The sequence below is a fragment of the Columba livia genome, chromosome 5, assembly GCF_036013475.1.
Source record: "Columba livia isolate bColLiv1 breed racing homer chromosome 5, bColLiv1.pat.W.v2, whole genome shotgun sequence".
Taxonomy (NCBI): Eukaryota; Metazoa; Chordata; class Aves; order Columbiformes; family Columbidae; genus Columba; species Columba livia.
In genome coordinates, this window is record NC_088606.1 from 12,463,670 (window position 1) to 12,487,955 (window position 24,286).

Consider the following 24,286-nt stretch of genomic DNA (forward strand, 5'->3'; position numbering starts at 1 on the left):
AGCAATTTGTGGAACTTCTATCCTAAACTGCAAATAACTCTTTTGTAATACAAGCTGCCTCATCCCTCACGCACAAGAAAATGAAACTGAACTGTTAACTTTACCATATCTTAGTAATGTTTCTTTTCTTTTTTCTCGTGTTAAAATTGAAAGGTCTTCAAATAGTAGAATAAAGATTTATATTTTTATGATCACGGACAGTATTTAGAACTACAGCTCCTAAGGACAGCTAGCTCCTCTGTTACAAGGCTATTTTGGAAATCACTGCAAGGAGCGGGCAGGAATTCTCCCCTTCCTATGTTCACTGTTGCACCAGCGAATTCTCTGCTGCCTCTGACATGCCAGACACATCACATTGCTGGTATTCAGATATGATGAATTATGCCTCAGATCTGATGTTTCTCTGTTAGTCTTATGGTACAATATGCACTTCATTTGTTATGGTTTAAACCCTAATAAAACTCTTACATAAAGGAAGCTCTTAAGTGGTCATGGGCTTAATGTCCCTCCATCCTTTTTACAGGAAGAAAAATGACTAAAACTTGAAGTCAGACTCTGGCATGCTTTGATACCATATGCCTGCACTATTGAGAGACTGGAGCAGAGTATCTGGAGAAAGATGAGAGAGTGTGGGTGGCAATAGAAAAAACAACCACGACTGTAAGTTAGCAAGATAATATCCTTACTTTCTTCTGTGGGTCTCAAGAGTGATTAAAAAAACATTGGTGTTTTAAAAATATTGCTGAAGACTACAGTGTGACTCATAATGCTTCAGAGAATGGAATTCTTGGAAGTTTCGCTGTAATGCCAGATTTCAGAACGGAGGGCAGCAGAGCTGCAGAGAAGTAACATGGGGCTATGTTGACGGAGAAAGAACATCTCTAAGGAAATGCAGGCGAGAGAGAAAGAAAGGGAAGAGAATGAGCCTGGGGAGAGATGACAAGACAATTATTTATACTGAGAACTGTTGCTTGCACTGATGGGAATGTTTCACTGCTTTTTGAAATTTTATTGACCAGCATGCCTGCCTACACAATGCTTGGTCATATGCACAGCAGGGGAGGATATGTAAACATGTTGGCCAATTAGACAGTTAAAGTGTTTACATGCGACTCTGAAAGTCCATCCTTGAGCTGGCCTGAAACTTTTGAATGAAACTTTTTTTTTTTTCCTTGGGGGATGGGGAGAGTAAATTTCTGGTAAGTTCAGCTATTTTATGACTGTATTGGGTAAAAGTAAATTTTCATTGGGAAGGTTTGTCAGGTCAGAGTAGACTTTCTGGTCAGAATAAAATAAATGAGAATGACAATTATCTGGAATTAAATAGTAGCCGCACAGTTAGGGCATGCACCTGATTTTTACTTGATACTGTAGCATACCTGTTTTATATTCTAAATAAGAGTCTTTGCCAGGAATTGAGCCATCTTTCTTCCACCATCCTCCATGAGTGCTGATCAGCATCCGTTCCCCTAAAGTTCCCAGGAAATGGTTTATGTGTTTCACGGGCTGTGACGTTGGCAGGGACATGGACATTCAGGTTCAGATCCATGAACGTGGGCTGGGCTTGTACCAGAAACTCCTCCTTTAAGTGAGTGTCCTAACTATCCATGATTGAATTCTCACTATCACTTACAGGGGAAAAAGATAGTGTTTATACTGGAGGCCTAAATACTGAAATCTAGGCACTTTTTTTTTAAAGAGCACTCTCACAGTGTCTCCTGTAAACTATATCTATAGTTTGTGCGTATGGTTAACTAAAATAACTTGGTTCAGAGCACTGAAAATGTATTGTCGGCTTAAAGGTGGATAATGCTGCTGTCTAAATAGAAACTTCGTGTATCTTTTAAACATTTAATGATAATTCATCTGAAAAGTCACATCTGAGAAATGCCATGACTTGATATTTGGTACGTCCTCTCTGAAAAGAAAAGCCGTCCATCCAGCAGGGGTGCGAATATGACAACATTGTGATGGTCATATATCATGGTTAAATAAATACCCTAGGTGAACAACTTTTTTATATGTTCTTGGCTGAAAATTGTTCTTGTAATTTAATTAAGTGTATGGATAAAGAATAGATTAACAGGTCATAACCAGTTCATGAACAATTCATGAACAGGAAGAAATACTATAGAGCAGGGAATTTGAATAATGTGTATTTTATTCCACTTGTATGACAGGAAAATGTAGATTTTTTGAATTGGCCAAAATGGAAAAGGAAACTTTTCATTTATTTTTATGTTTTTTTTTTCTGCAAAGTTCAGTCTAGTTATATTTGGAAATGAAACATCTTAAAGGAAAAGGGTTGTCTATTATGAAAATGAGTATAGTTTTTTTCAGTTTTTACTTTCAATGTTTTTATGTTTTAATGAATTCTTATTGGAATAATTTTGCAGTTTTCAGGTGGATGGCACATGGATTTTAGCTAGGTTGAGCCGACAACTCGAGTGGATAAAACATTCGATCAAAAATTTGTCCAGCTTTCCTGGTCTGATGATCTACCAATTCCCTCATTTCCCACAGCAGCAAAGTGAGAAATGTGTATCAGTTATAGGATTAGTGCTACTAATTTGCTCTCATATTGCCTGTCATCTCGTAGATTTCATAATATGTGAACACAGCCAGATTGTTGTGATCTTAGAGCCCGCAGTAAAATCTACAATGTGTGATGGTGGTAGGTTCTCAAAGTAATATCATCTTGGACAGAATGAAAAAAAATGCACCAAAATTTTGAGTAAACAACAGCAAGACAATCTGCATCTTCTCAGTTTGTGATAAGTCGAAGCTGGGAAACATTTTCTGATATGCCCATTAATAGATGTACAACTCATCCAATCACTCAGGAGCTAATACTGCACTTTTCTGTTCTGTGCATAAAAAATGTCATGCCAAATGACTCTGAGTGGTATCCTTAATGATGAATTTACAACCATCAGTGAGGAACCTTCTTCGATTGTCTGCATTAAAGCAGCCGTTGAGTATGATCCCATCCAGTGATGCTTTTCCTTGGCCTTATTAAAGAGAGCAGCGTACAAGGCAGTCATACCCTTGGGTGTCTTTTGACTTGCTCAAAAGTATGGCTTAAGTGTTGGTTTCTTTTCCAAAAAAAAACCCAAATTACATTTTACAATGATGACACATCCATTGTCTAAAAATGAATGACGTGGGAATTGCAATGATGCTCTGATTGCTCACCTGGCATTAAAAATAGTACCGGGTTTCACAGACAATATTTAGCTGGGCATATCTGTCGGTGCTGTGCATGGGCAATAGACAACCATCTCCCTCTTTTCATCACCCCCAGTCTGGACCTTATCTCATGCATCCTCAACAGTGCTGCCGTCTTGCTCAGAGCCCTCTGTGCTCCACAGCTTCTCCCCCATCCTCTGGCCCATGGAGGACGTCTTACTGCATTGAGCAAGAGAAGCCTGACAGATCTAGAAGTGAGTTGTGCATCAGTGGGCATGTTCAATAACCAGAAAGATAAATAAAATCTGATTTTTCTTTTTGACAAGTCCTTTTTCTAAGGATTAGATTTAGTAACAAAAAGTTTCCAAAGTGAGTTCATGGTAACACAGAAGATGCGGTAAAAGACAAAGATCTTCCCAGCTTCCAACAGCATCTGTAGAAGTGCAAATATACATCCCCCCGGATAGCTTCCTACCCAACTGTAGGAAACACAGATGTATTTCTGTAGTACATACCCATATGTTTCAGTTCTACTGGTAAGTCTCTACTGAGTTTCTCCAAACCTCTCTTTGTGTTTTATGACAATGTGACTGAGGACTTTCAAGTCCAGTCAGTAAAAAAAATGAAAAGCAAGATCAGTGACACATTTTTTTCTTCTGTTCTGTTCCTCCCAGTAGATAATTTATGGAATTATTTCAGCTGAGTGAACCAAGTGAAGACATCTCATGGGAACAGGAGACGTCTTGCAGGTCAGTTCTGGGGAATGGTTCCATGTGTTGTAAATTCTTTTCTAGCTTTTGCTTACCACACCTTTGTTCTAATTAGGTAAACAGAACCATTGACTTAGCTTGATGTCATGATAGATTAATTAGTTTCAAAGATATGTCAGTCAGGTAAACGTTAACTAAAAAAACTATAGATCTGCATAAACATAAAAAAACTAGAGCTCAGCATAATTACTCCAGTGATAAGCGTTCTAGGGAAGGAAATAAAAGGGAAAAAAAATGAAATAGAAGAAAAAAGACAACCGAGTTCCATCTAATACTTTCTATTTGCCCAGAACTGTTAGTTATTCACTGACAAATGTGCAATGGATGTGTTCCACTTAGAAGAAATAGAAATTAACTTTGTAATTTGCTTAAATTTTTGTATAATTATCACTTTTTGAAATAAATATTTCATTTTATAAAATGCACAATTCCCTGCCTCTCCCTTTCCAGTGTTCCAAAACCATTTTGGACTAATTTTGATCTCTGTTTGCAATTGTATGCATGTGTCTGTGTGTTAGTAGCACAGTATGTTCTCTATGTCCATGTGCTGCAAATCCGGTTGACAGCAGCCTTGCGTCCTATTCTGTCCTTGTTGTTCTTCATCACAAATGGTAAGTGATCAAATAACTAAAATTTTTGTTTTCTTGTACTGAATTGTGCAACTTCCAGAATTTCTTCAGGATGGTCCATGAAGGGGAGTCTCTTCCCTTTTAAAAAGTCATGACATAAACCTTTCAATTTCGTGTATAACTTAATAAAATGTAGTGTTTCATAAACGTGTTAAAGTTTATCCTTAGGTTATGTAATGATTTTTATTCTTAGAAATTATTTCCACTATCAGATCTTTGGTACTAACTATGTCTTTGGCATAATTATGCTTCTGAAGTTCTATGAGCTCTGAAAAAACCCTGAAAGATGTTTCAACACAAAGTTTTTCAAGTTTTTGGTGCTTGAAGTGAGGTTCTGTGCTGGGAGACCTCATTTAAATTCCACAGTGTGGCACATAATTTGAGGAATTGTGCCTGATAACCTGGAGTGATTGAATAAGTATACTGAGCTTTGGCTACTGCAAGAGATGTACATCCTGACTGACTCTTCAGGCAAGAAAAGCAAGACTCAAGAAGGAAACAGAAATATGAACCTACAAATCACGCCTGGAGTGCTTTGGAATAGATGTGAAAGTCCAGACAAATGCAGACCACTCAAGCACAAGTCACTTTGTAAGCCTGAGAAGGTGAGACGGAGAAGATGGACAGAAGTTTTACCATGGTGCTTACTGTAATTGCTAGGGGTTTCAGTAAAATTTAAATCTGTTTATTGTTCATTATAGTGCCCATTACTGTATAATGGATAATGGGATCCCCTTCTGCCAGGGCCCCTGTGCCAATGAATCCTTGAATGTCTCCAGTAAGGACTGAAGCTCTTGGATGTCGTCTGGATCAGACATGCAGGGATCACGTCTGTGTCAGGATAACTCTGGGCACTGGGGCATTGATGTGTGGGATGTTAAACTGCCTTACCTCATCTGGCCGTGTCCTAAAGGTCCTTTTGAGATGGAGGATATTTATTACTTGAAAGGAAATGGAAACAAATGCTTCCATGAGCAAAGTCAAGAAGGAGCTATTAACTTGGAAAAGAGAAAGGAAATATCAGATAGGCCTGATCTTCTGTGTTTGATGGATGCAGAAACTCCGTGGACCAGACTGAGGGATTCTTACTTCTGTGAGCGTAAACATCATACCCTCAGAAGAATTCTTATACAAAACATATTAGCTGAAGGATTTTAACCTTGTTCTGTAATGTGTTTTCACACAAGAAGTACTGAATACTGCTTACTGTTCTACTTAAGATGTTTTTGGCCATTGATTGTTAGTGCATTTACCACTGTAAAACACTTCTAAAATCTCTGAAGAAGCAGGTGGAAGACCGAGAAGATGAGAAATACTTGGAGTAGTCAATTAAGCGGAGGTCATAAATGATCCCCTTTCCAAGAGGCATCATCAAGAATTTGTCTGAAAAGAGAAATTCGCAAAGAAGGAAGCAGATGTCAAATTCCTTCTGGCAGCTGGATGCTTAAAAATATTTAAAATGAAAAGCTACCTGATCTAAAGCACAAGACACTGAGAGGATGTGCCTTAACAAGTGAAAGAGAGCACGTACCGGTGGGGTTTACAATTCTTGCACTGTAGGGAGGGTGCAGAACGGTGAGGAAATATGCTGACATGGCTAAATTCTGGCAGGATTTAGGACACTGGCACTGGCAGTGAGGAGGAACTTGAAAATGATTTTTGAGCTCTGTATTCAAACAGCTGCCTGTCTTCCGCAGCAAGCTGTAGAAAAAGAGAGGTTTTGAACCATTAGGAAAGCAAAGGAAGTGCAATAGCCCAGATTTTGATCATAATTACACCCAGGTGGTTCTGAAGTGACTACATCCGTGTCCTTGAAGTTACACCAGTGCAAAACTTGTGTGAGAACTGAATCAAGCCCTTTGTTTTCTTGCATTTGTGTCCCAAAAGAGCACTCTAACAGCTCTTAGTAAATAATAAATTAATAATGATATGATGATCTCCCTTATGACTGGAAGAAGTACAGAAAAATTAATGTCAGAATAAGAATTTGCTTGCAAGATTCTTAGAACGTGCCATTTCTACATTTGTATTGGATATATGATGCTCTTCTGGAATGATTTTAATTTCTGGACTGATTTTAATTTTTATTTCAAACATGAGAAATATCAAATTTAGTCACTTAGTATGTGGTGAACAATACAAAACCTACAGCATATAGCCTATAGGTCAAATGAGTGAGACCTGTTGTCTTTTCATCATAAAACACCTTTTAATCCCCAGCAGAAAGTAGGAATGAACACAACTAGTGAAAGCAAGTGCTTTTGCTGTCTCCGTACTGTAAAGCAAATAATATTTTAGTAGATGGTTTTGTTTGTGTTTCCCCATTTGTGCCTCCGAATACACCAGATTGCAATGTTACATCACATTTTTAATGACTAGAACCATGTCCTGAGATCCCCCTCTGACCACACCACAACTTCCTTCTTTCTTTTCCCCTCCTGGCTACAGGACTGTATGTAATTATGCTGAGGACATAATCCAATTAATTATTGACAGAACACGTAATCACCACTCAGATCTCTCTCTGATATATCCCTTTGCTGCTCTCTGACTTTTGTTTGTCGTGCACTAGGGAGGTGGAAAGGCAGTAAAATGAGTTTTAAAGGTAGGACGTTTCTCAGTATTCTGTATCAGCCAGAGAGGCTTTTGACACCCTGGGCTCTTTAGATGTGAAGCTATTGTTCTCGTCTGTGCTAAACAAGTGTCCTCGAGAAAGCTCAGTAGGATGGAGGCTTATGGTTCATTTTAAGTGAAGGATATAATAGGAGCAGATAACTTTGATTTGTGCAAAGGAAAAGTGTGATGTCTTTCAGGGATTCCTGGTTTTCACGGCAAATTTTTCTTCTGCTGCTGATTAAAGGGAAAATGATAAATAAGAGCTCTTTGTTCGGTTTAAAGGAGAAATGTAGCTTTAGAAAGCCGTCTTATTTAGTAAAAAAAAAAATCCTGACCTCCAATAGCCTTTGACTAAAATCTGCTAGTAGCAGAAACTAAAGATGAGGCTGTTTCTGTAACTATTAGAAGCCAAGTAAGGACAGTAATAATTTCTGTCCCTTTGACCGGAAAATGTCCTGGGGGCCGGGGGGGGGTGGGGAAGTGCCCGGGGGTTGCCCGTAATTTAGGATTACAAGCAAAGCATGCCAAGAGCGGATAGGAAAAAGAGATAATGAGGTGAGAAAGCAAAGAAGGGCTTTATTGTAAAGTAAAGAAAACTAAGCTGTGGAGTGAAAAAAAAATAATAAAAATAAAAGTTATGGCGTAGATGGAGCCGGCCCTTGCAGCCCGAGCGACCTCGGCTGACCTAGTGCCGGCTTCGAGGGTGGGCGCGGAACCGTACGGCCCCTGACCCCCACCGGGGGCCTGGTGGGTGCTGGTGCCCCGGGCATCAGCTCCGGTCTTCGCACGGCTCTGGGAGCCGAGCTGAGCGCTACCCAGTGACCCGGCTCTGCCTGGGGCTTCTCCACCGCCTGCGCTCGGTGGGGCCCGGGCTAGCACCGGCGGCTGCGGGCAGCGGGGGGCACCGGGGGCACTCAACGCCCTGCCCCTGGGGCGGTGTGAGACGGTCCTTCACGGCGGCCTTCTGAGTGGGTTTGCAAGAGCTCCGCTACCTTTAGTTTTCACGGCGCGACACGCGTGGGGCTGGGAGAGGCACTGCGGGGAGCGGGGACACGGCGGCGCCGAGAGCCGGGTCTGACAGAAGTGCAGCACCTTCTCCTGGTCCCTGGAGCCCGGTGTGGGCGCTTGTCCCATCTTCTCTCCCCTCCTTCTGGATGTGCCAGCGTGGCTTCGGTTCCTTCCTTGCCGGGAACAACGTTCAAAGGGAGCGGGGCGTCGCCGCCCCTAGGCACACGGCAGCCAGGTTTGCTGCTGCTGGGCAGTTTGGGACCGCGGAGGAGCGCGGTGCGTTCCGCGTGGGGTCGTGGGGAGGGAGCCGAGGCCGCTGCTCCCGTTTGCCGGGCGAAAGGCACGGACGGTGGGTGGAAGTGGCTTAGGCACTGACACCTTTGCCTCTCAGCAGCCTGCGGCGCCCGCAGCCGCGCCTGGGCGGGCGGTGCCCGCGGCGGGAGGAGCGGGGTGATGTCCCGCCGCAGCCTGCCCTGCCGGGGCTGCCGCAGAGGTTCTCCGGGGCTTCGTCGAGGGCGATGAGTTTAATGACCAACATTCAGTCGGGAGAAGCAAGCTCACCTCAGGCTCTAGACCCACCGCCCCAGCATCACCGGAGGTGCCCGAGCCGGGCGGAGCCGGTGCAGCCCCGAGCCCGGTGCGGCGGGAAGCCGGCGGGGCGCCCGCTCAAGGGGGACGGTGGAAAGGCGAAGTGCTGAGGGGTTTTAGGGGCCGGCGGAGCGAGCTGCGCGGCCAGACGGATCGGGAAGCCCCAGGCGGGCACCTGAGCCGGATCTTTTGACACCTCAGCTAAAGCTGCCCGATTTCCAGGGGCGCCGCGCTCCCGCCGAGGACGGGGCGCCGGGGACCTGGGAGCAGAGTCGGAGTCACTGGTTTAACTGTGAGATACCGCACGGTGCTGCTTTCCTTGGGAGGCAGCGGTGGGAGCGGTTACACGGGCTGATACAAACCGTGAATGCTGAGGAGCAGGAACGCTGCGGCGTCAGACGAACACTGTCACAGACAAGACAGGGGCTGTAACGCCCTTCCAAACAGCTTTCCGCAGGTTTAGCTTATAGTAATGCGGGCGCGACTTGGCGTCCCCAGCTTGCCTTCTCCTCGGGCGGTGCACCCCTTTCCAAAACTTCGTGAGGGACCGAACAGCCCGGACGCCTTGTCCTGCTGCGATCAAGGACGAGGAGGCGTTCAGAGGCACAACGGGAGGTGCTTAGGACCCGCTGTTTCTGGGCGGCTTTGCACAGCTCCTGCGGAGGCTGCAGGATGCTCCCCACGCTGGGCTTCACCTGTCGGGCTCTGCGGGAGCGAGTTCTGGCACCCCTCACCCTTTGAAAGGCAGCTGCCGACCCCCGGGGCGAGGGGGTGTGGTTGGTGTGAGCCTCGCACCGTCGGGCTGGGCGCTCCCCTCCTGCCCGAGCCCCGCATCCGCCGTCTCTCGGCGGGGCTGGCCCCGCCTCGCCGCAGGTGCAGGTCGCGCTGTCCCCGGCCGGGCTCCGTCACCGCCTGCGCGACGGGGCGTCCTCGGCGGGGCAGGTCTCCCGGCCAGGACGGCTTTCCCCCGCCTGTTTTTTTGGCCGGGATTCACTTGCCTACTCGGCGCCGGCGAGCCCTGCACCTTCGCTGTCCCAGGGCTCGACCCCGGGGGCGGCTCCCCGGGATCAGAGAGGGAGCGAACAGCCCTCCGGGCCGGCCTCTAGGGCCACCGCGGTGCTCTCTGCCCGGGGAGACCCGGAGGTCTGGATTTTCCCCTGGGGACGTACAGTACCCACCCTTTCCCTTCGGGTCGCGGGCGGGGCGCGCTCCTGCCGCCGCCGAGCGAAAGCCCGTCGCCGCCCCCGAACCCCCAGCAGCCCATCCTCTCCCGCCTGCCGCTTCGCCTTCCCCTCCTCGGCTGCGGGGAGGATATTGCGAGGTAGGCAAAAGGGAAAGTGAGTGTAGCGGTCTGAAGACAGAGAGAGAGACAATCAAGGTTAGACGTGTATTTACTCAACCTTTATTATTTAAAAAAATTCATAAAAAAAAAAAAAGGTGAACGAACGTCTTACAAAACCCCCCCACATAAATAGGACATTCCGTTCACCTCTGGCTATTGGCAGTTCTAGTACTTGACAACATCAGACGCGATTTCCTGGCATTAAAGAAAGCCATTTCAAAATCGGTCATCACAAAGAAATACTAGAAATCCCAGTTAGCACTTGCTAGGCAGCACGGAGCACTTGTACACAACTTTTCAGACGCACACCCGCGCACACACGCAGATGGGAACAGATCCCGTAGGAAGAGAGCCTCCTTAAAAAATAGTAAACGCTTCTCAAAAAAAAAAAAGGGGGGGGGGAGGAGAGAGTTATTTACAAAACGCACATGGAAATACAGTATTGACAGAGCGTGGCTGGCAAATCAACATGATTTGAATAGAGAAAGGACTATGGCACATCTTCCTCCAAAGCTCCCACAGCAGCCTCCTTCGAGTGTCCCCGGGGAAGACAGCTCCTGCCATCCGCGTCGCAGTGCCTTCTCCCTCCCCACCTCTCCTCCCGCCCTCCCCTCGCCTCTCCACCCCTTCAGTTTTGCCAGGTCCTTTTTACACTTGGATGACCACCGTGCTGGGGCTCTGGAGCCGGGTTTTGTATTGGTCTAGCCAGCTCCTCAGCTCCGAGATCTTGTAGCCCTCTGGTCCTCTGCCTCCCTGGTACATCACCTTCTCCTCCTGGATGACGTAGAGCCTCTCGAAGTAGGCACCGTAGGCGGCGCTGGAAGCATTGTCCATGGTGTCCACGGCCAGGGGACAATCGGGCGCCCCTTCCCTCATCAGCTGAGCTGCCCGCAGCCTGTCCTGGAGGCACTGGTGCTTGGGGATGTTGTAGGCTGCGTCCGAGCTGACCCAGCCGTCGGAGGGGTGTGCTTCTTCGATGTACACCAGCAGGAAGTCAGCAATGTCCACGAAGTGCGCGGCCAAGCGCTGGAAGGACCTCAGGCGGGCCATGAACGGGGGTCAGGTGCAGCTGCCGAAGTTGAGGATGAGTGGTCTCTTGCCACGGGCGAAGTCGAGGATGCGGAGCCTCTTCTGCCCGTCCAGCTGGATCACCTCGGGGTTGGGGGCTAAGGAGCCCACGTGCGCCGACTTGAAAAAGTCCAGCTTCTGCCCGTGCCACACGGCTTTCAGCGACTCCAGCGTGAACATGCGGTTGGAGTCGGACACGCAGACCGGGGGGTCGTCGGGGGGCGGCCCCTCGCTGGCACTGGCCACCTCTTCTGCCGTGGGCATCATCAGCATCTTCTTCCTAATGCACAGAAAATCCAGGAGCCAGAGCATCACGGCGGTGAGCAGGAAGCGGGGGAAGAGGAAGATGCAGGCGGCCGCCTGGGTGAGCAGCTGCAAGGTGTGAACGCCGAGGGAGTGGAGCATCGCAGCGGCTCGTGCTGTAGGGCGCTGGCTGCCTGGGGCCCCCCACGCACCCTTCTTGTCGGGGTCTGTGCAGCTCAGCTGAGATCCCGCTTCTCTTTAAGCCCATTTTATAGTCAGGGATTTAAATGAAAAGTGACTCCACCTCCGGCCAGAACCCGCCCCTCTGGAACTTGAGCCTGGGGATTACCTACCCCTCCACTCTAATGACCTAAAAATACACAGACAAAAGGGGAGAGAGCCCCGGCGGGGGCTGCGAGGGACGTGCAACGAAGCAGGGAGCAGCTGCTATCAGGCACCAGCAGAGAGTCCGAGATAGGGCACCGCCGGGGTCCCCGGCTGCTGATAGCGGCAGACGCTCACAAGCAGCCCCGCCAAGGACAATGCAACAGGCGCAGTTCGTGCCCCGGCCCGGCCGGGCCCGGCTCCGGGCTGTGCGAGCGCGGGGCCGCCGCCGAGCCGGAGCGGCAGCGGGGGCTGGGGCCGTCCCGGCAGCGCCTGCAGGTGACAGGGACGGGCCGCCCGCGCCTCGTCCCTCGTCCCTCCCCTGCGCCTCCCTCCCCTCCCCGCCCCACCAGCCCGGTGGCCCCAGGGCACGGCCTCCGCCCCGCTACACGCCGCGGGCACCCGGGACTCGAACCCCTGGACCCGCCTCGCCCGCATCCTCCCGCCGCGGCGGCGGTGGCGGGACGGGACGGGAGGCGGCCGCTGCCCCAGCCCGCGGGAAGCCCCTCGCCCCACGGCCGGCGGTCCGGGCCCCGGCGCGGGGGATGCCAGGTGGGCGCGGGCCGGCGGGCGCTGCCCCGCGGCGGAGGAGGGGCGCGGGCGGCGCTCCGGCCGCTAGGGGTAGCTGTTGCCCGAGAAGCAGCCGCGGCGGCGGCTGTGGCGGCGGGGAGCCGCTGGGCCCTGCCACCCCCCCGGCCCGGGGTGTCCGTGCCCCCGCCCCCGAACCCCGGAGGCCGAGCCGGAGGGGGTGTCCCCAGAGCGGCGGGTCTCCCCCTGGGTGAGGTCACCGGTCTCCCCCCCCCGCGAGGGCCCTCGGGAATCAGGGTCACGGCGGGGAGCCCGGGGCTGCAGGAGGCTGCGGGGCCGGGCTGGCCTCGGGGTTGCGGCTGTGCGCCGGGGTGTGAAGGCGGAGCCCGGCCGCGCTGCAACGGGGCTCTTCGGCCGCGCTCGACGCCGGGCTGGGCGGGGCAGCCGCCGTGCTCCCGGGGGTCATTGTCCCATCCCGGCCATGTGACCCCCGGGCTTCACCTGCCAGCGCAGCCATGAGCGCGCTGTCCCGCGCCACGGAGCTGGGGCGGTGCCGCGGCGTGTTGCACGATGGGTGGGCAGTGTGGATAGTGGGGGCAGCAAGAGAGCACTGCCTCTGCGGTGTCCCCCTCTTTACTGGGGGTCCTGCAGCACCCGGTGAGCAGATGCCTGCTTACAGAGACCCTGGAGGAGGCATCAGCATTTATTTTCTCTTGTCAAGTGAAGTATGAACACAAGCTTCTCATGTGAGTAGGTTTAGCAAAGTCCTTAAACGGATGAGTGGAGTGTCACCTCACAGACATGGTCAAGTAGATCTGCGTTCTATCCACACAGTGGACATGCAAGGGCTGGTTTTAAGTTGGATGGGTATGTGTCAGTTAACAAAGTGCTTGCAGTACGTGGAGCCGAGCACAGACTGGCTACCTTCAGCGTTCACCCAGTCAGGAGGAATTTATGGCCCGTAAATTCCTTCTTGCTGGACTAGATGGAGACCTGTCCCAGATGTATGGTGCTTAAATCTAGTTTCATGTATAGACACGGCCCTAGACAAAACACAGCAGCTCTGCTCACAGGTGCTTCATTGATACAGGGTTCCCAGTTTGCAATGTGCACATCATTTCCTCACCAGCTTCTTTAGAAAGGGATATTAGTTGTCCAAAATGCTGAACGCTTCCCTCTGCTATGCAAATGCGACCCATGCATCCCTGAGCTGCTGCTGCAGCTGCCACTCACCCAGGAGCCTGCCGTGCTGACTTTGGGGACACGCCACCCAAACATTCAACGTGTGTGTGGGTTCTGGGTGCCCGTTTCTACCTGTGGCTGATGTCAGGTCTCTGGCTGCAGATTTCCAGAGAGCCCGAGGACCTGCAACTCTGCCTGGGTGCAGCCTGCACTTCTCCAAATGTGACTGCGCATCTCCGTGCCTCCCGTCTAACATCTACAAATGGAAAAATTAATGCTGAGCCTCCTCATGGGGGTCTAGGCGGCTTACTTCATTTTTATGTAACTTGTTACGAGAACTCCGACTAAAAGGCAAAATTAAAATCTCATTTTATTTTTTCTCTATCTGTTTCCGAAAGGCTGGTTTAGAGCGATCTGATCAGGCGCCTGGTTTGCAGCCCCCTGGTGCATTGTCTGTAGCTGTTGTCAACAGCAAGTGAAGGGAATTCAGCATTTTAGCACCTGAATGGAAATGTATGCTCGAGTCCTCATAAAGCCATGTTCATGCACTAGCCTGCTTAATAAATTTTTTGGCATTCTGTGGTGCTCAGTCCAGGGAAAATTACTGAGTAGATATTTACTATACTGTCAAACTTATTTTGAACTCTTAATGTGGGCCTCTCACCACCTCTCTGTGCAGTTATGCAATCTTGGAAACCACAAATTAAAGCCTCTAAACAGACGCAATAACGAATTGTGGTAACTCTGAAGAAACCCCCAGGAAAAAAAATTGATCTCTCAAAGCGACCTCTTCAAACTCTGCTGACAGACAAAAGCCTGAATAAACAGATGGGGTTGCAATCCTGAATATCAACAAACTTTGCTCTACTAGATCAGTGAGAGATATTGCAAGGTGAAAAACGTATTTGGTCTTACGTAGAGCATTTGTAGCTGGATAGGGACTTTGGAAATGACTTTATCTCCATTATTTGGAAACAGCTTTGCTTTATTTTTGTAGCTTAAAGGAAACTTTTGAATTGGGGTTTCCTATTCAGATGTAGATAGAGCAGAGAACTGAAGCCTTTTGCTCTAGCAGCCCACCAATACACTTTCCTACCATAGGAAAATTCAAATATAACTCTAAGTTGCTGTTTCGTAGTGAAACGGTGGCTCTGTTTGGCTCTACAAGCCACGCACTGATGTGTTCAGTCGAAGTGCAGCGCTCGTGTATTTATGCAAAACTCCGTGGGAAGGGGTGGAAATTTTTCTGCATCCCTTTGGTTGTTGGGAGGTTTGAAGTGATGTGTTGCTGCTGTTCTCACTTCTGTGTTATGCTGGACAGTTTTCAAAATCATGTGTTTTCACTCCGGTAAACCCTCTCTCTACTTCACAAGGGCCATACCTCCCAGTTGGATCTTGGATTATTTTTAGGTATGTGGAGGTAGTCGGTCTTTCTAGGAATCCATTTCGCTGCTAGTAATAGTGTGGGAACTTACGTCTTCCTGCGCACTGAGGATTTCATAGAATATATCCTAAAATACGGGATTTACAGTGGCACATCTGGTTATGGGTGGTTTTTACTCTTCTGCATGTGGTCTGTGGTTCAGCAGTCACTAACTTAAATATGTATAAGTTTCTGTGTGTGTGTCCGCACGATTGCACATACAGGGTTCACATTATTTCCTTTTTTGAGAACTTTGTAGTTGTAGTTTTTCTTCATTTTATAGTTGTAATTTATAACTCTTTTAAAGTTTTTTTCATAAACAGGAGCTACAAAATAAATCCAGCAACTTATAAAAACAAAACCTCAAAAAGCTGAAATTAAAAACATCAGGTCTTCTTTGATGTAGAGAATGTGTTGAAATGGTATATTTACATGTTTATTTTCTATTTTATAATTTCCTGCACAAAGGCATGCAATACTTTCTGACAGGAAACTGAATGTATTTTGGAAGAGTTCCACCTCTCGTGTCATCTAAGCAACATGTCATTAATGTGTTAGAACAGAACTTTATGTGAAGGAAATGAAAAAGACTTTGCTGAAGTTTGGATCTGGCCCCAAAATAAGAGCTGGACAATTTCTTCTCATGTAAGCAGCTAGCCAGTGACGACAGAGAGGTGCAGTAGTGCAGTGGTGAATTACTCACCTGTCTGGTATCTGTAAGAAGTGAGTAAATGTTATGCTGCTGAAACTGGAGGTGGATAAACCCCATTTGCAGTTGTTTTCTCTTGGTGACACCTCTGGAAAAAAGTTACCGTAAGCTGAAGCCTAGGCATGGGTCTGGCTGTCTCTGGACCGACATCCCTGTTAATCTTTCACCACTTTTAGGTGACACCTGTTTTTCTTTTCCACCCTCTTTTTTTTTTAATTTTATTTTTAATATATATTTGACTCAGGAAAAGCCCATGCAAAGTCAAGCACCAGCCAATGCTATGTGTAGCTTTGAGAATTGAAAGAAAAAAGTGCCATGCTGCAGATTGGTCTATAAAGTCACTAGCAGAGATAAGGACTTTGACTCTCCTACCCCACCCTGGTATTCTCACCTTTGAATTCACGACAAGTGTGTCATATATGACAAAGACATTCCCTGCACTGAAGCTTTTAAAATTTTCTTTTCCCCACTTCTTGCTGACGCTGGGTTGAACTGTGAAGGAATTGTTTGATTTGGAGGTAGGACTGATTCCACAGCTACAGGTCTGTTAGTGCAACACTTAGTCTCACCCTGAGTGAGCGGAAACCAACATTTTCTTGAGTCTGTGAGCCACCTACCAAAGCTTTGCAGCATGACCAAGTGTGCAGTTCCCCTGGTGTGTTAATGGGTTTCTGCACCTGCCTCCACGCTGCCGCTCGCTAGTGCCCCTGTTGTGCTGGCAGCTTGTCAAGCTGTGGTGGAAACTAGATAACTAAAAGGCTCTGGTTTAAAGAATTCTGGTTTTAAACCCAGATTATTTTGGTGACTGGATTTACTTTGGGACCTCTAAAATAGCACAACTTGTGGTGCAACTTGGTGACTACCAAAAGGTGCAGCTTTTGACTCCGTGATTCCTTCCTCACTTCTGCTTGCGCTGTGTCTTGTGTGATCCCATGGTCACCTGTTTCAAAGACTATGGGGGCAGAAAAGCTTAGCTTTAGGAAAAGGAGTTATTTCCTGACAGGTTAGTTCCCTAAATTGGCTCACAACAAAAGGAAATGATCATATGTGCGATGCAGAGAAGGCAGGAGAGAAATGGCCCCAGTGTGTGGCCAAGGCGGGGGTAACAGAACCATCCCATCAGTCTGCCTTAGCAGCATCATCAAACTGCCCCTGCACGGGACTGTGTAGTGAGACTGTGTTAAGAGCAGAAATTTCCTGAACAAGCTTCACTGCAAGGAAAATGTACATAGCCTTACCCTTTTGTGTAGTGGAGGAGTATAGGAGATGTACAGGAGATGACAGTGGTTGTCACAAGGTCCTGCTGGGCAATGGAGCCGAGTGGGGCACACAGCCGGCTTCTGGGGTGAGCCAGCAATGTCAACTTCAGCAGCAGCTGCTCACACGCTTCCTCCAGTGGTAGGAAATCAGATTATCCAGAAACCCCTGTGCCAAGCACATCTCTGCTAGCCATCAAGCAAACTGCTCAAAAGCTGCTGTGGCTCAAGAGCTCAGGCTGGACCCCCTGGCAGCGCAGTGTAATTATAGTCGTCTGAATGGTTTGCTCTGCAGCAAAGACAACAGGCTAGTCCGGAGTGGAACCCCACAGAGTTATACTTAAGCGACAACTTTGTACACATTGAATACAGATGAAGTCCTTGGCAGAGAGAGAAAATACTTCTTCCATTGTCTTTGTTCATACGGGTTTCAGGTGTGATGCAGAGGAAGATGAGGAGATGCAATTTGCTTCAATCTAAATCTCCTCTAAGAACACTGTAACAGAATTCACCACGTGCCATGTTTTATAACAGAGTATGTTTCAGCATATGACAGCAAATTTCAATACACCAGCACTGTTTAGAAAGATGAGAACAGCAGGCTGATAACTAGGGTTAGTTTTTCATCTTTTAAATGGCAGCACAGCAAGGGTATTTGCTCAAAATATTAAGAGGATACTTTTGAGTTGACAGACTCAAGGCTTTGTGGGGGTAAAGGAAACACCTCTCCTTTGAGCTCCCATGCCACGGGGAAGCCTCAGCGCTGCCTGGCAGTCTTTGTTACAGGCTGATTCTCAGAGCTCCGAGGTTTGTGTGGAGAAAGCCGTGAGCGATCAGTAGCAAAACTCCCGGCACCTCCCTTATGCTCAGGATTTTGCCCAAGCCGTGTAGCATGATAACAGACAAAAGAAGGGCTGAAGACTCAGGGTGCCATTTCCATCATCTCGCTTTCCTTAGCGAGTGCAGTAAAATATAAAGAGTTTTAAAATAATATCATTTAATAATTCTCAGGTTTTCAGGCAATTGCATGTGCCCTGCCTGAACTGACATACACATTTGAATTTTCAATCTGTTACCGACTCGGAGGGAAAGGCAGGAAAAATAGCATTTAAAAAAACATTTATTCAAGCAAAATCTTTAGGGATCATGTCTGGGATAATCTTTTTCAGGGTGACCCTCATTTTCTATAATATAATGGTTTTACCCAGCAGTGGTTTAACGGTTTTGAATAATCTGTTGAGTGAAGGAACAAATACTTCAGCAAGAATGGAGGAGTTTACTCAGAAAGGCAGGAGTATCAGCCCACTTTTTAATATAGAACAGAGATGATTAATCTACTGACCTTTTATCCCCAGCATCACTAAAATGTATATTACATGTATATTACATGTTTTGTGTGAATGACCACTTCGAGCGTGACAGACCTGTTGGAAGCAAGTGGCATGCCAAACAGGAGGCTGGAAGCCACCATTGCTGGTACTTTAGCTCTCATCAAATAACTTGCCCGCTTCGAGCCTTTTCTTTGAACATAAATGTGAAGTTTTCCAGTGATTTTTTTTTCCTGGCATTTGCACCATGACTCTGTTATTTTTAGCCCTGTAAAATGGCATTATGCAATTCCTGAAATGTGTTTCTTTCAGCTCATGATGATTTATAAGTCTTAATTTCCAGGATACTCCCTTGAAGTTACCTTCTCTTTGTGACCTCAGGATTTCTCTTCCCAGACCTTTGGTATTTATTTTTACTGTTTCTGTGGTCAGGGCTTGGCAATGTTATTTTGGATTAATGACTAAACATACATAAGAACTGGAAGGAATACACATCTTAATCTCATAATTTAATGTGTGGCTTGTTTATCAATAGTATAAAGAAGTTTCTGAACAGGTTTGACACGTGCTAATAATAGGTGTCTGCAGCCAGATAGAGAGACTTTGATGAATCTGAACTGCATGTAATTCTCCACTTGTTCCAAAATAGATGCAATTTGCTTATTTTATATTGCAGTGCAGTATTTCTTTCTAAAACTTTGCCCGGAAAGAATTGGAAGTAGAGGTCGGTTAGTCTGAACAACTATGCATTGTTTATATGGAATATTTTAATTGAAATAAAATTTTGTAAACCTGCTCGCTTCTCTGCTCTTGGATGAAGAAAAGATCTTGGGAGTAACAAGGGCCCGAATTCCTGTTCTATTTTTTCCTTTTATGCAGGAAACTGCAAATAATTTAATGCTCAGATGAAATTACTCAGCATTTTACTCAGTCATCGAATTTACCTCATAAGCGGTATATTTTGCTTTCGTTATATATCCAGTGATTTTTAACAGGCATCTTCTGATGGTCTTTTCACTTTCTCTGTGTATTCTTATTTACCTTAATTGTTTATTTACTTAGACTTAATTCCTTCCCTACACAGCCTACTGCGAATAAAATGTTCCCCTGAAAATGATTAATTTTGCACTTTGTTTACAGAATAGTCTTGCAATGTTGTATCTGATACTCATTAGCAGGAAAACAGAAATAAAACGAGAAACATTAGGTCTCACCACAAATCATTTTGAATTCACTGGGGTCAGGATCTGACCTAAAATGTTTAGGTTAGCTCAATGGCTCAAGTTGATTCGAAGGGTCTCAATGTTTATGCCAAACAGCGCGTCCTCCTATGACTTTTTATTTTTAGCTGCCCAACAGTTCTTACTTTCTGTGAATTTTATTCTTAGACAAAGCAATACAGTCTCTTCACAGGGAGAAACTGTGACAAGCATCACCATGTGATACAGCTCATCATTTCATAGGGCACATCATTTCCACCTGAAGCTCTGGCAGAAAAAAAAAAAATCAAAGATTTAATGGTTGCTTTAAACTTAGATATTAAATTTTGGGTTCCAATTCACTCTTCTGAATGTGTGAATTATTGTGGATACCTGGAGCGGTCCGCCATCCTCTGTGAAACTTAATTTAAGGGCCACAAATTGCCTCTGAATATTAACATATGTGCAAACCTGTTTCTTGGAATCCAATCGTACTTTTATTTCTGACACTTCAATAAAATTGATTTTGTGGGGTACTAATCCTTTGCTACTACTTCTTACCTGAAACCAAGTTTAAATTTCTTAAGACTAGAAAATGGTGCTTTTTCAGAAAAGGTATCCACAACCCTTTTGAAATGGGAATCATATACAAAGCAGGGAGTATGTATGTGAATAAAATGATTCCAAGTGACTTAAGCTTTCTCGTAGAAAAGGGAAAGAAGTCTGAAATGCATATTTATTACAAACAAGCCCTGGATTTACTAGGTACTGAGCAAACATTCTTTTAAGAACAATTATGTTGCATTTGGAAAAAACGACATTTTCTTTCTTTCTTTCAATTTTAATTGGCATGATGCTCCCACTGAGCCAAACAAAAAAAAAGTGGAAGTCAGCAGCAATATACAAATTAAAATAGGAGTAAAGTATTTTAGCTGATGAAAGCATAGATAAAAGGCTCTGAAGCCCTTCTTACAAATACCTCCTTCAAAAGGGGGTGGTCCTTGGGCAGTGGTGGCCCGTGCCTATTCCTTGGCCTCTTTTGCAGTCGCTGACATTGCGCTGCCAATGAAGCAGCTGTCACTTTTTACCAGCCTTAAAGCCTGCCAGCAGCCAGCTCGGAAGAGCTGCTTTTAATTAAATTCTCGATTTCAATTGGATTTTTTGCAGTTCACAGCTAATGGAGATTTTTAGGGTGGGGTCTTACAGGGCACCTAGGAGTATTTCAGACACCTCTGTGTTACGGAGTTCTGTTCAAAAGCATCAAGCATCACCTTAAAATTAGTTACATTTTTACCCCCATTACTTGCGAGAGCTCTTCCAGGATCTCGCTGCCATAATGGCTAGACATTCATATTTCTGGCTTAACTGTATCTATGGTGGATTTACACCCGTTTGTTCTTACGCCAACACTGTCTCTTTGCTGAGGCAGTTTTCCTGCCTGCCCTTCCTTGGTGTGTTGAAGAGGTCAGTCCTGTCCCTTTGGGCACAGCTCCTCCAGGGCTAGCGAGCCAAACTTGTGCGGTATATTGGCACAGATGAGGGCAGGCAGGTTCCGTCTCTCTCTGCTAATGATCTGAGTGAGCTGGGATGAAAATTTGCCCTCTCCCAGTGCCTGTAGAGCTATGCCAATGTCATGCTAAGCCTGAGCTGGTGAGTTCTGCTGGAGACTTCATTAGCACAGTGCTAATTTGGTCTATATGGATTCTGGGCCAGTACAAGACCAACTGAGGCTCGCATTGGTCTGCACCTGTTTATTCAGATGTGCTCACAGCCTCTTCTCATGAGATGGATTTTCCATTTCTCTGGTCCTCCTAGAAGCAATCTTCTGCACCTGTTTCATGTCAAGTCCATTTTCCTGCATCATATACAAAGAAATTAATTGGACAACAAGAGATGGCTCTGCCCTCTCCTCTTTCCCTTGCATTAGCAGTGCTTGGCACAACATACGGTCACTGCTTCAGCACAGTCATTCTCATCAGTCTGGTTGATGTCTGGAAGTCAAGGACAAACACAGATGCAGCTTGACAGCTGAACACCTGGACAATGAGGTCCCTTCCAACCTGGTGTTCTATGGTATGATTCTATCAGTGACACACTGGGCGTACCCTCCATGCGCTGTGTTACTTGATCAGTGCTATGCAATACAGCTTGGACCTACCTGCAACCCATAGGACAACTGAAAACTTTATGTACGGTGACTCTGCAGCCTCTCCACTGTGTCAGCCAACGCACCGTGGAGTCAGCCCGTCTCGGTGAGCCCAGTGCAACGGGAGAGCGTCGGGCCGCTTGTGCACTTGCTGGCCATCTGTGTCGTTCACGTTCCCCACAGGCTGGAATTCCTGCTCATGCGGTGCGTGGCATGGGATTTCCCAGACACAAACATGGGAGCCCAGGCACATGCTCGGGGGCCTAGTGACAGGGCTGTGGCTGTGGATGTCCCCCATATGGAGCACAGCTGTGTCTGTTCTTGAATGGGGTGACCTAAATTTTACACAGTATTCCGGTGACATATGACCGGCACATCTCTCCCTGCTGGAAACACCCCACGTGTTTTTGAATTGTACTTGTTTACCATAGCTGCCTCTCTTTAGGGGCTCATGCTAACCCTGAATTTGACTGAACCATCTCGAGTTTTTCTCCTCCCCATGCAGTTGGCAAGTGCCCAGTTATAGTGATATTTTTTTCTGCCAGCTTCATGAAATTGAGCTAGGCATTTCTGGATTTCATCCTGTTTGTATTGCTTCAGTCCTTGAAGCCATTGAGTTCTTCCAGTGAAATAGCCCAGTCTTGTTTTGTACACCCACAGATTTCATAAGCTCATTCCCAATTTTTGCACTCCAGTTTTCCATGTCATCTCTGCTGACCATATTCTTGTACTGATGTTTTCATCGTGATAATCAGCAGACAGCAGATAACCTCGGCTGATGTACGTTGTCAAAGCTTTTGCTATTGAAATAGTGCTGCTAGTGTTTCCAGCTAAAGTTCTGCCAGAATGTAATCAGAAACGTACCTTTAAAATGTGATATTTCTTTAACTACTGTAAACATGTTTTAAAAGAATTCAAAAGGCTTTGCTTAAAAATACCACAGTGCTTGTGAAACAGTGATTCTTAGGCCAAATTAGCACTAAAAATGTATCATAATATTAAACATATTACAATATTAAAGGTGTAGATTTCCATTATTAGGAATATTCTCACTTGCCTAACTCTATTGTAATTGTGTTTCTTATACACAGATGACTTCAGTTATTGTGATAAATCATGCTGCTCTTTCTCGAGTGAGATGCCAGAGAGATATTGCAACAAGCACTTGCTTCTTGGCATGACATCAGTCCTTTTCAGAAGTGGCTTTGGAGCTGACCTTTACAGCAATTTTGTTCTGTTACCTGAAGAACCGGGCATCATGTTACTGTATTCTCTATGCCACAGGGCTGTCTTAGCCCAGAAGTATTCCCATACCCTCTCTCCAGCTTTATGGCTGAGAAGAAGACCTAGGAAATAGAAACCAAATGCAATAGTGCATCCAAAAGCAAACTAGGTAACAGCTCCAAGGGATACAAACTGGTCCAGATCTCGCATATGTTCAGTACTGGTGACTTAAGTGTTGGCATTGTCATGGTGACAATTAAGAAGCAAGAAGGGGAGGATCCCAGATCTGTGTGGTTTAATGGAAGTGTTTTGGTGCTAATAGTCACCTCTCATCAAGAACCACCCAAGCTTAGTCCTACCAGGCTGCATGGTTATGACCCTGTTTTAGGGGGGAACCAAGCTGAAAGAACACATGCACTGAGCAGACAGGACGAGGTCCTGTAGTGAGCAGTCCTGGTTTTGGTGAGCAGTATCTCATCTGGGGAATCAGGACAGATGTTGCTTAACTCGTGGGTGCCACCATCACTTTGGCCATTTGGTCTTTGACAGGAGATGATCAAACTGGAGCATGTGGCAATAAGAGGCAGTGATGCAGCCGCCAACATTTAATGAGTCACTTTTGAAGGTGTTTGGGGCTTTTTCTCATTTCTAAGCAATAATCAGTCAGAGAAAGCCATTATAAAATATTTATCTTCCCTTCTGTGTGTAAAAATGATTTACTTTATTTGGTGTATGATACATTATTTTTTTCCATTAGGAAAGCAAGCTGTGATCAGTTAAACACCTGCATGGAAGTATCCCCGAATGACCTGATATGACGAACACTCTTATAGACTGTAGTTGAATAGGTGCTTCTTTTTCCAGCTGTGGGAACTGTAGATATTGAAAATGTTATTTCTGAAAAGTTCTGGAATCAACTTTTTTTCTTATAGAGATCCTTCTAGTACAGAATTAAAGTTGCTTAAGTGTATTTCCTTGCAATGAACATTCTAAAAATAATAAGGGATGATAAATAAGGTGACATTTATATTCAATGCAGTGCTCGTTGCCATCAAATTCCATAACCACAGTCCTCCTGCACAGACATTCAATTTAACAATACATCACCTTTGATTCATAGCTTTGAATAGCTGAAAAATCCTCTTGTAATGCTTGCCCTTGGCCCCCGATAACTTGCCATTTACTTGAATTACATACGATGAGTAAGCACTTGAAGCAGGGTACATCTGTACATGTCAGTAATGTTTGTGTAAGGTTTAATTTAGCACTGTATATTATATTGCAGCCTTCACTTTCTGGGAAAGGTGATGTGAGGAAATTGTTTTGCTAAGTAAGGACCGCAAAACACATTACTTATTGTATGTTATTTTGATGTACTATTTTTTAATTCTAGATGGATCTTTGCCATCCGAGGGCTGAACAGCCTAATGTTGGAGTTCAGCCTGTGCATTTGT

At 46.1% G+C, this 24,286-nt stretch overlaps 2 protein-coding genes across 13 annotated transcripts in view; one reads left to right on the plus strand and one right to left on the minus strand.

Annotated features, from left to right (window-relative positions):
• LOC110361284 (basic salivary proline-rich protein 2-like) overlaps positions 1 to 24,286 on the plus strand; it is an 83,743-nt gene that overhangs the window by 46,682 nt on the left and 12,775 nt on the right. For 7 of the 12 annotated variants that reach the window (XM_065063469.1, XM_065063475.1, XM_065063473.1 and 4 more), the window contains 2 exons: positions 524 to 660; positions 3,864 to 10,241. In XM_065063469.1, the coding sequence (XP_064919541.1) occupies positions 9,273 to 10,241 (969 nt within the window). In that variant the 5' untranslated portion in view covers positions 524 to 660; positions 3,864 to 9,272. Of the gene's footprint in view, positions 1 to 523; positions 661 to 3,863; positions 10,242 to 24,286 lie in introns of those variants that run through there. The other 5 variants (XM_065063471.1, XR_010472757.1, XR_010472758.1 and 2 more) reach the window with 5 other exon arrangements.
• On the minus strand, positions 10,180 to 11,843 carry DIO3 (iodothyronine deiodinase 3). The gene has a single exon (XM_005515998.4). It carries the CDS (start codon positions 11,613 to 11,615, stop codon positions 10,791 to 10,793), a length of 825 nt encoding a protein of 274 aa, XP_005516055.4. The 5' UTR covers positions 11,616 to 11,843; the 3' UTR covers positions 10,180 to 10,790.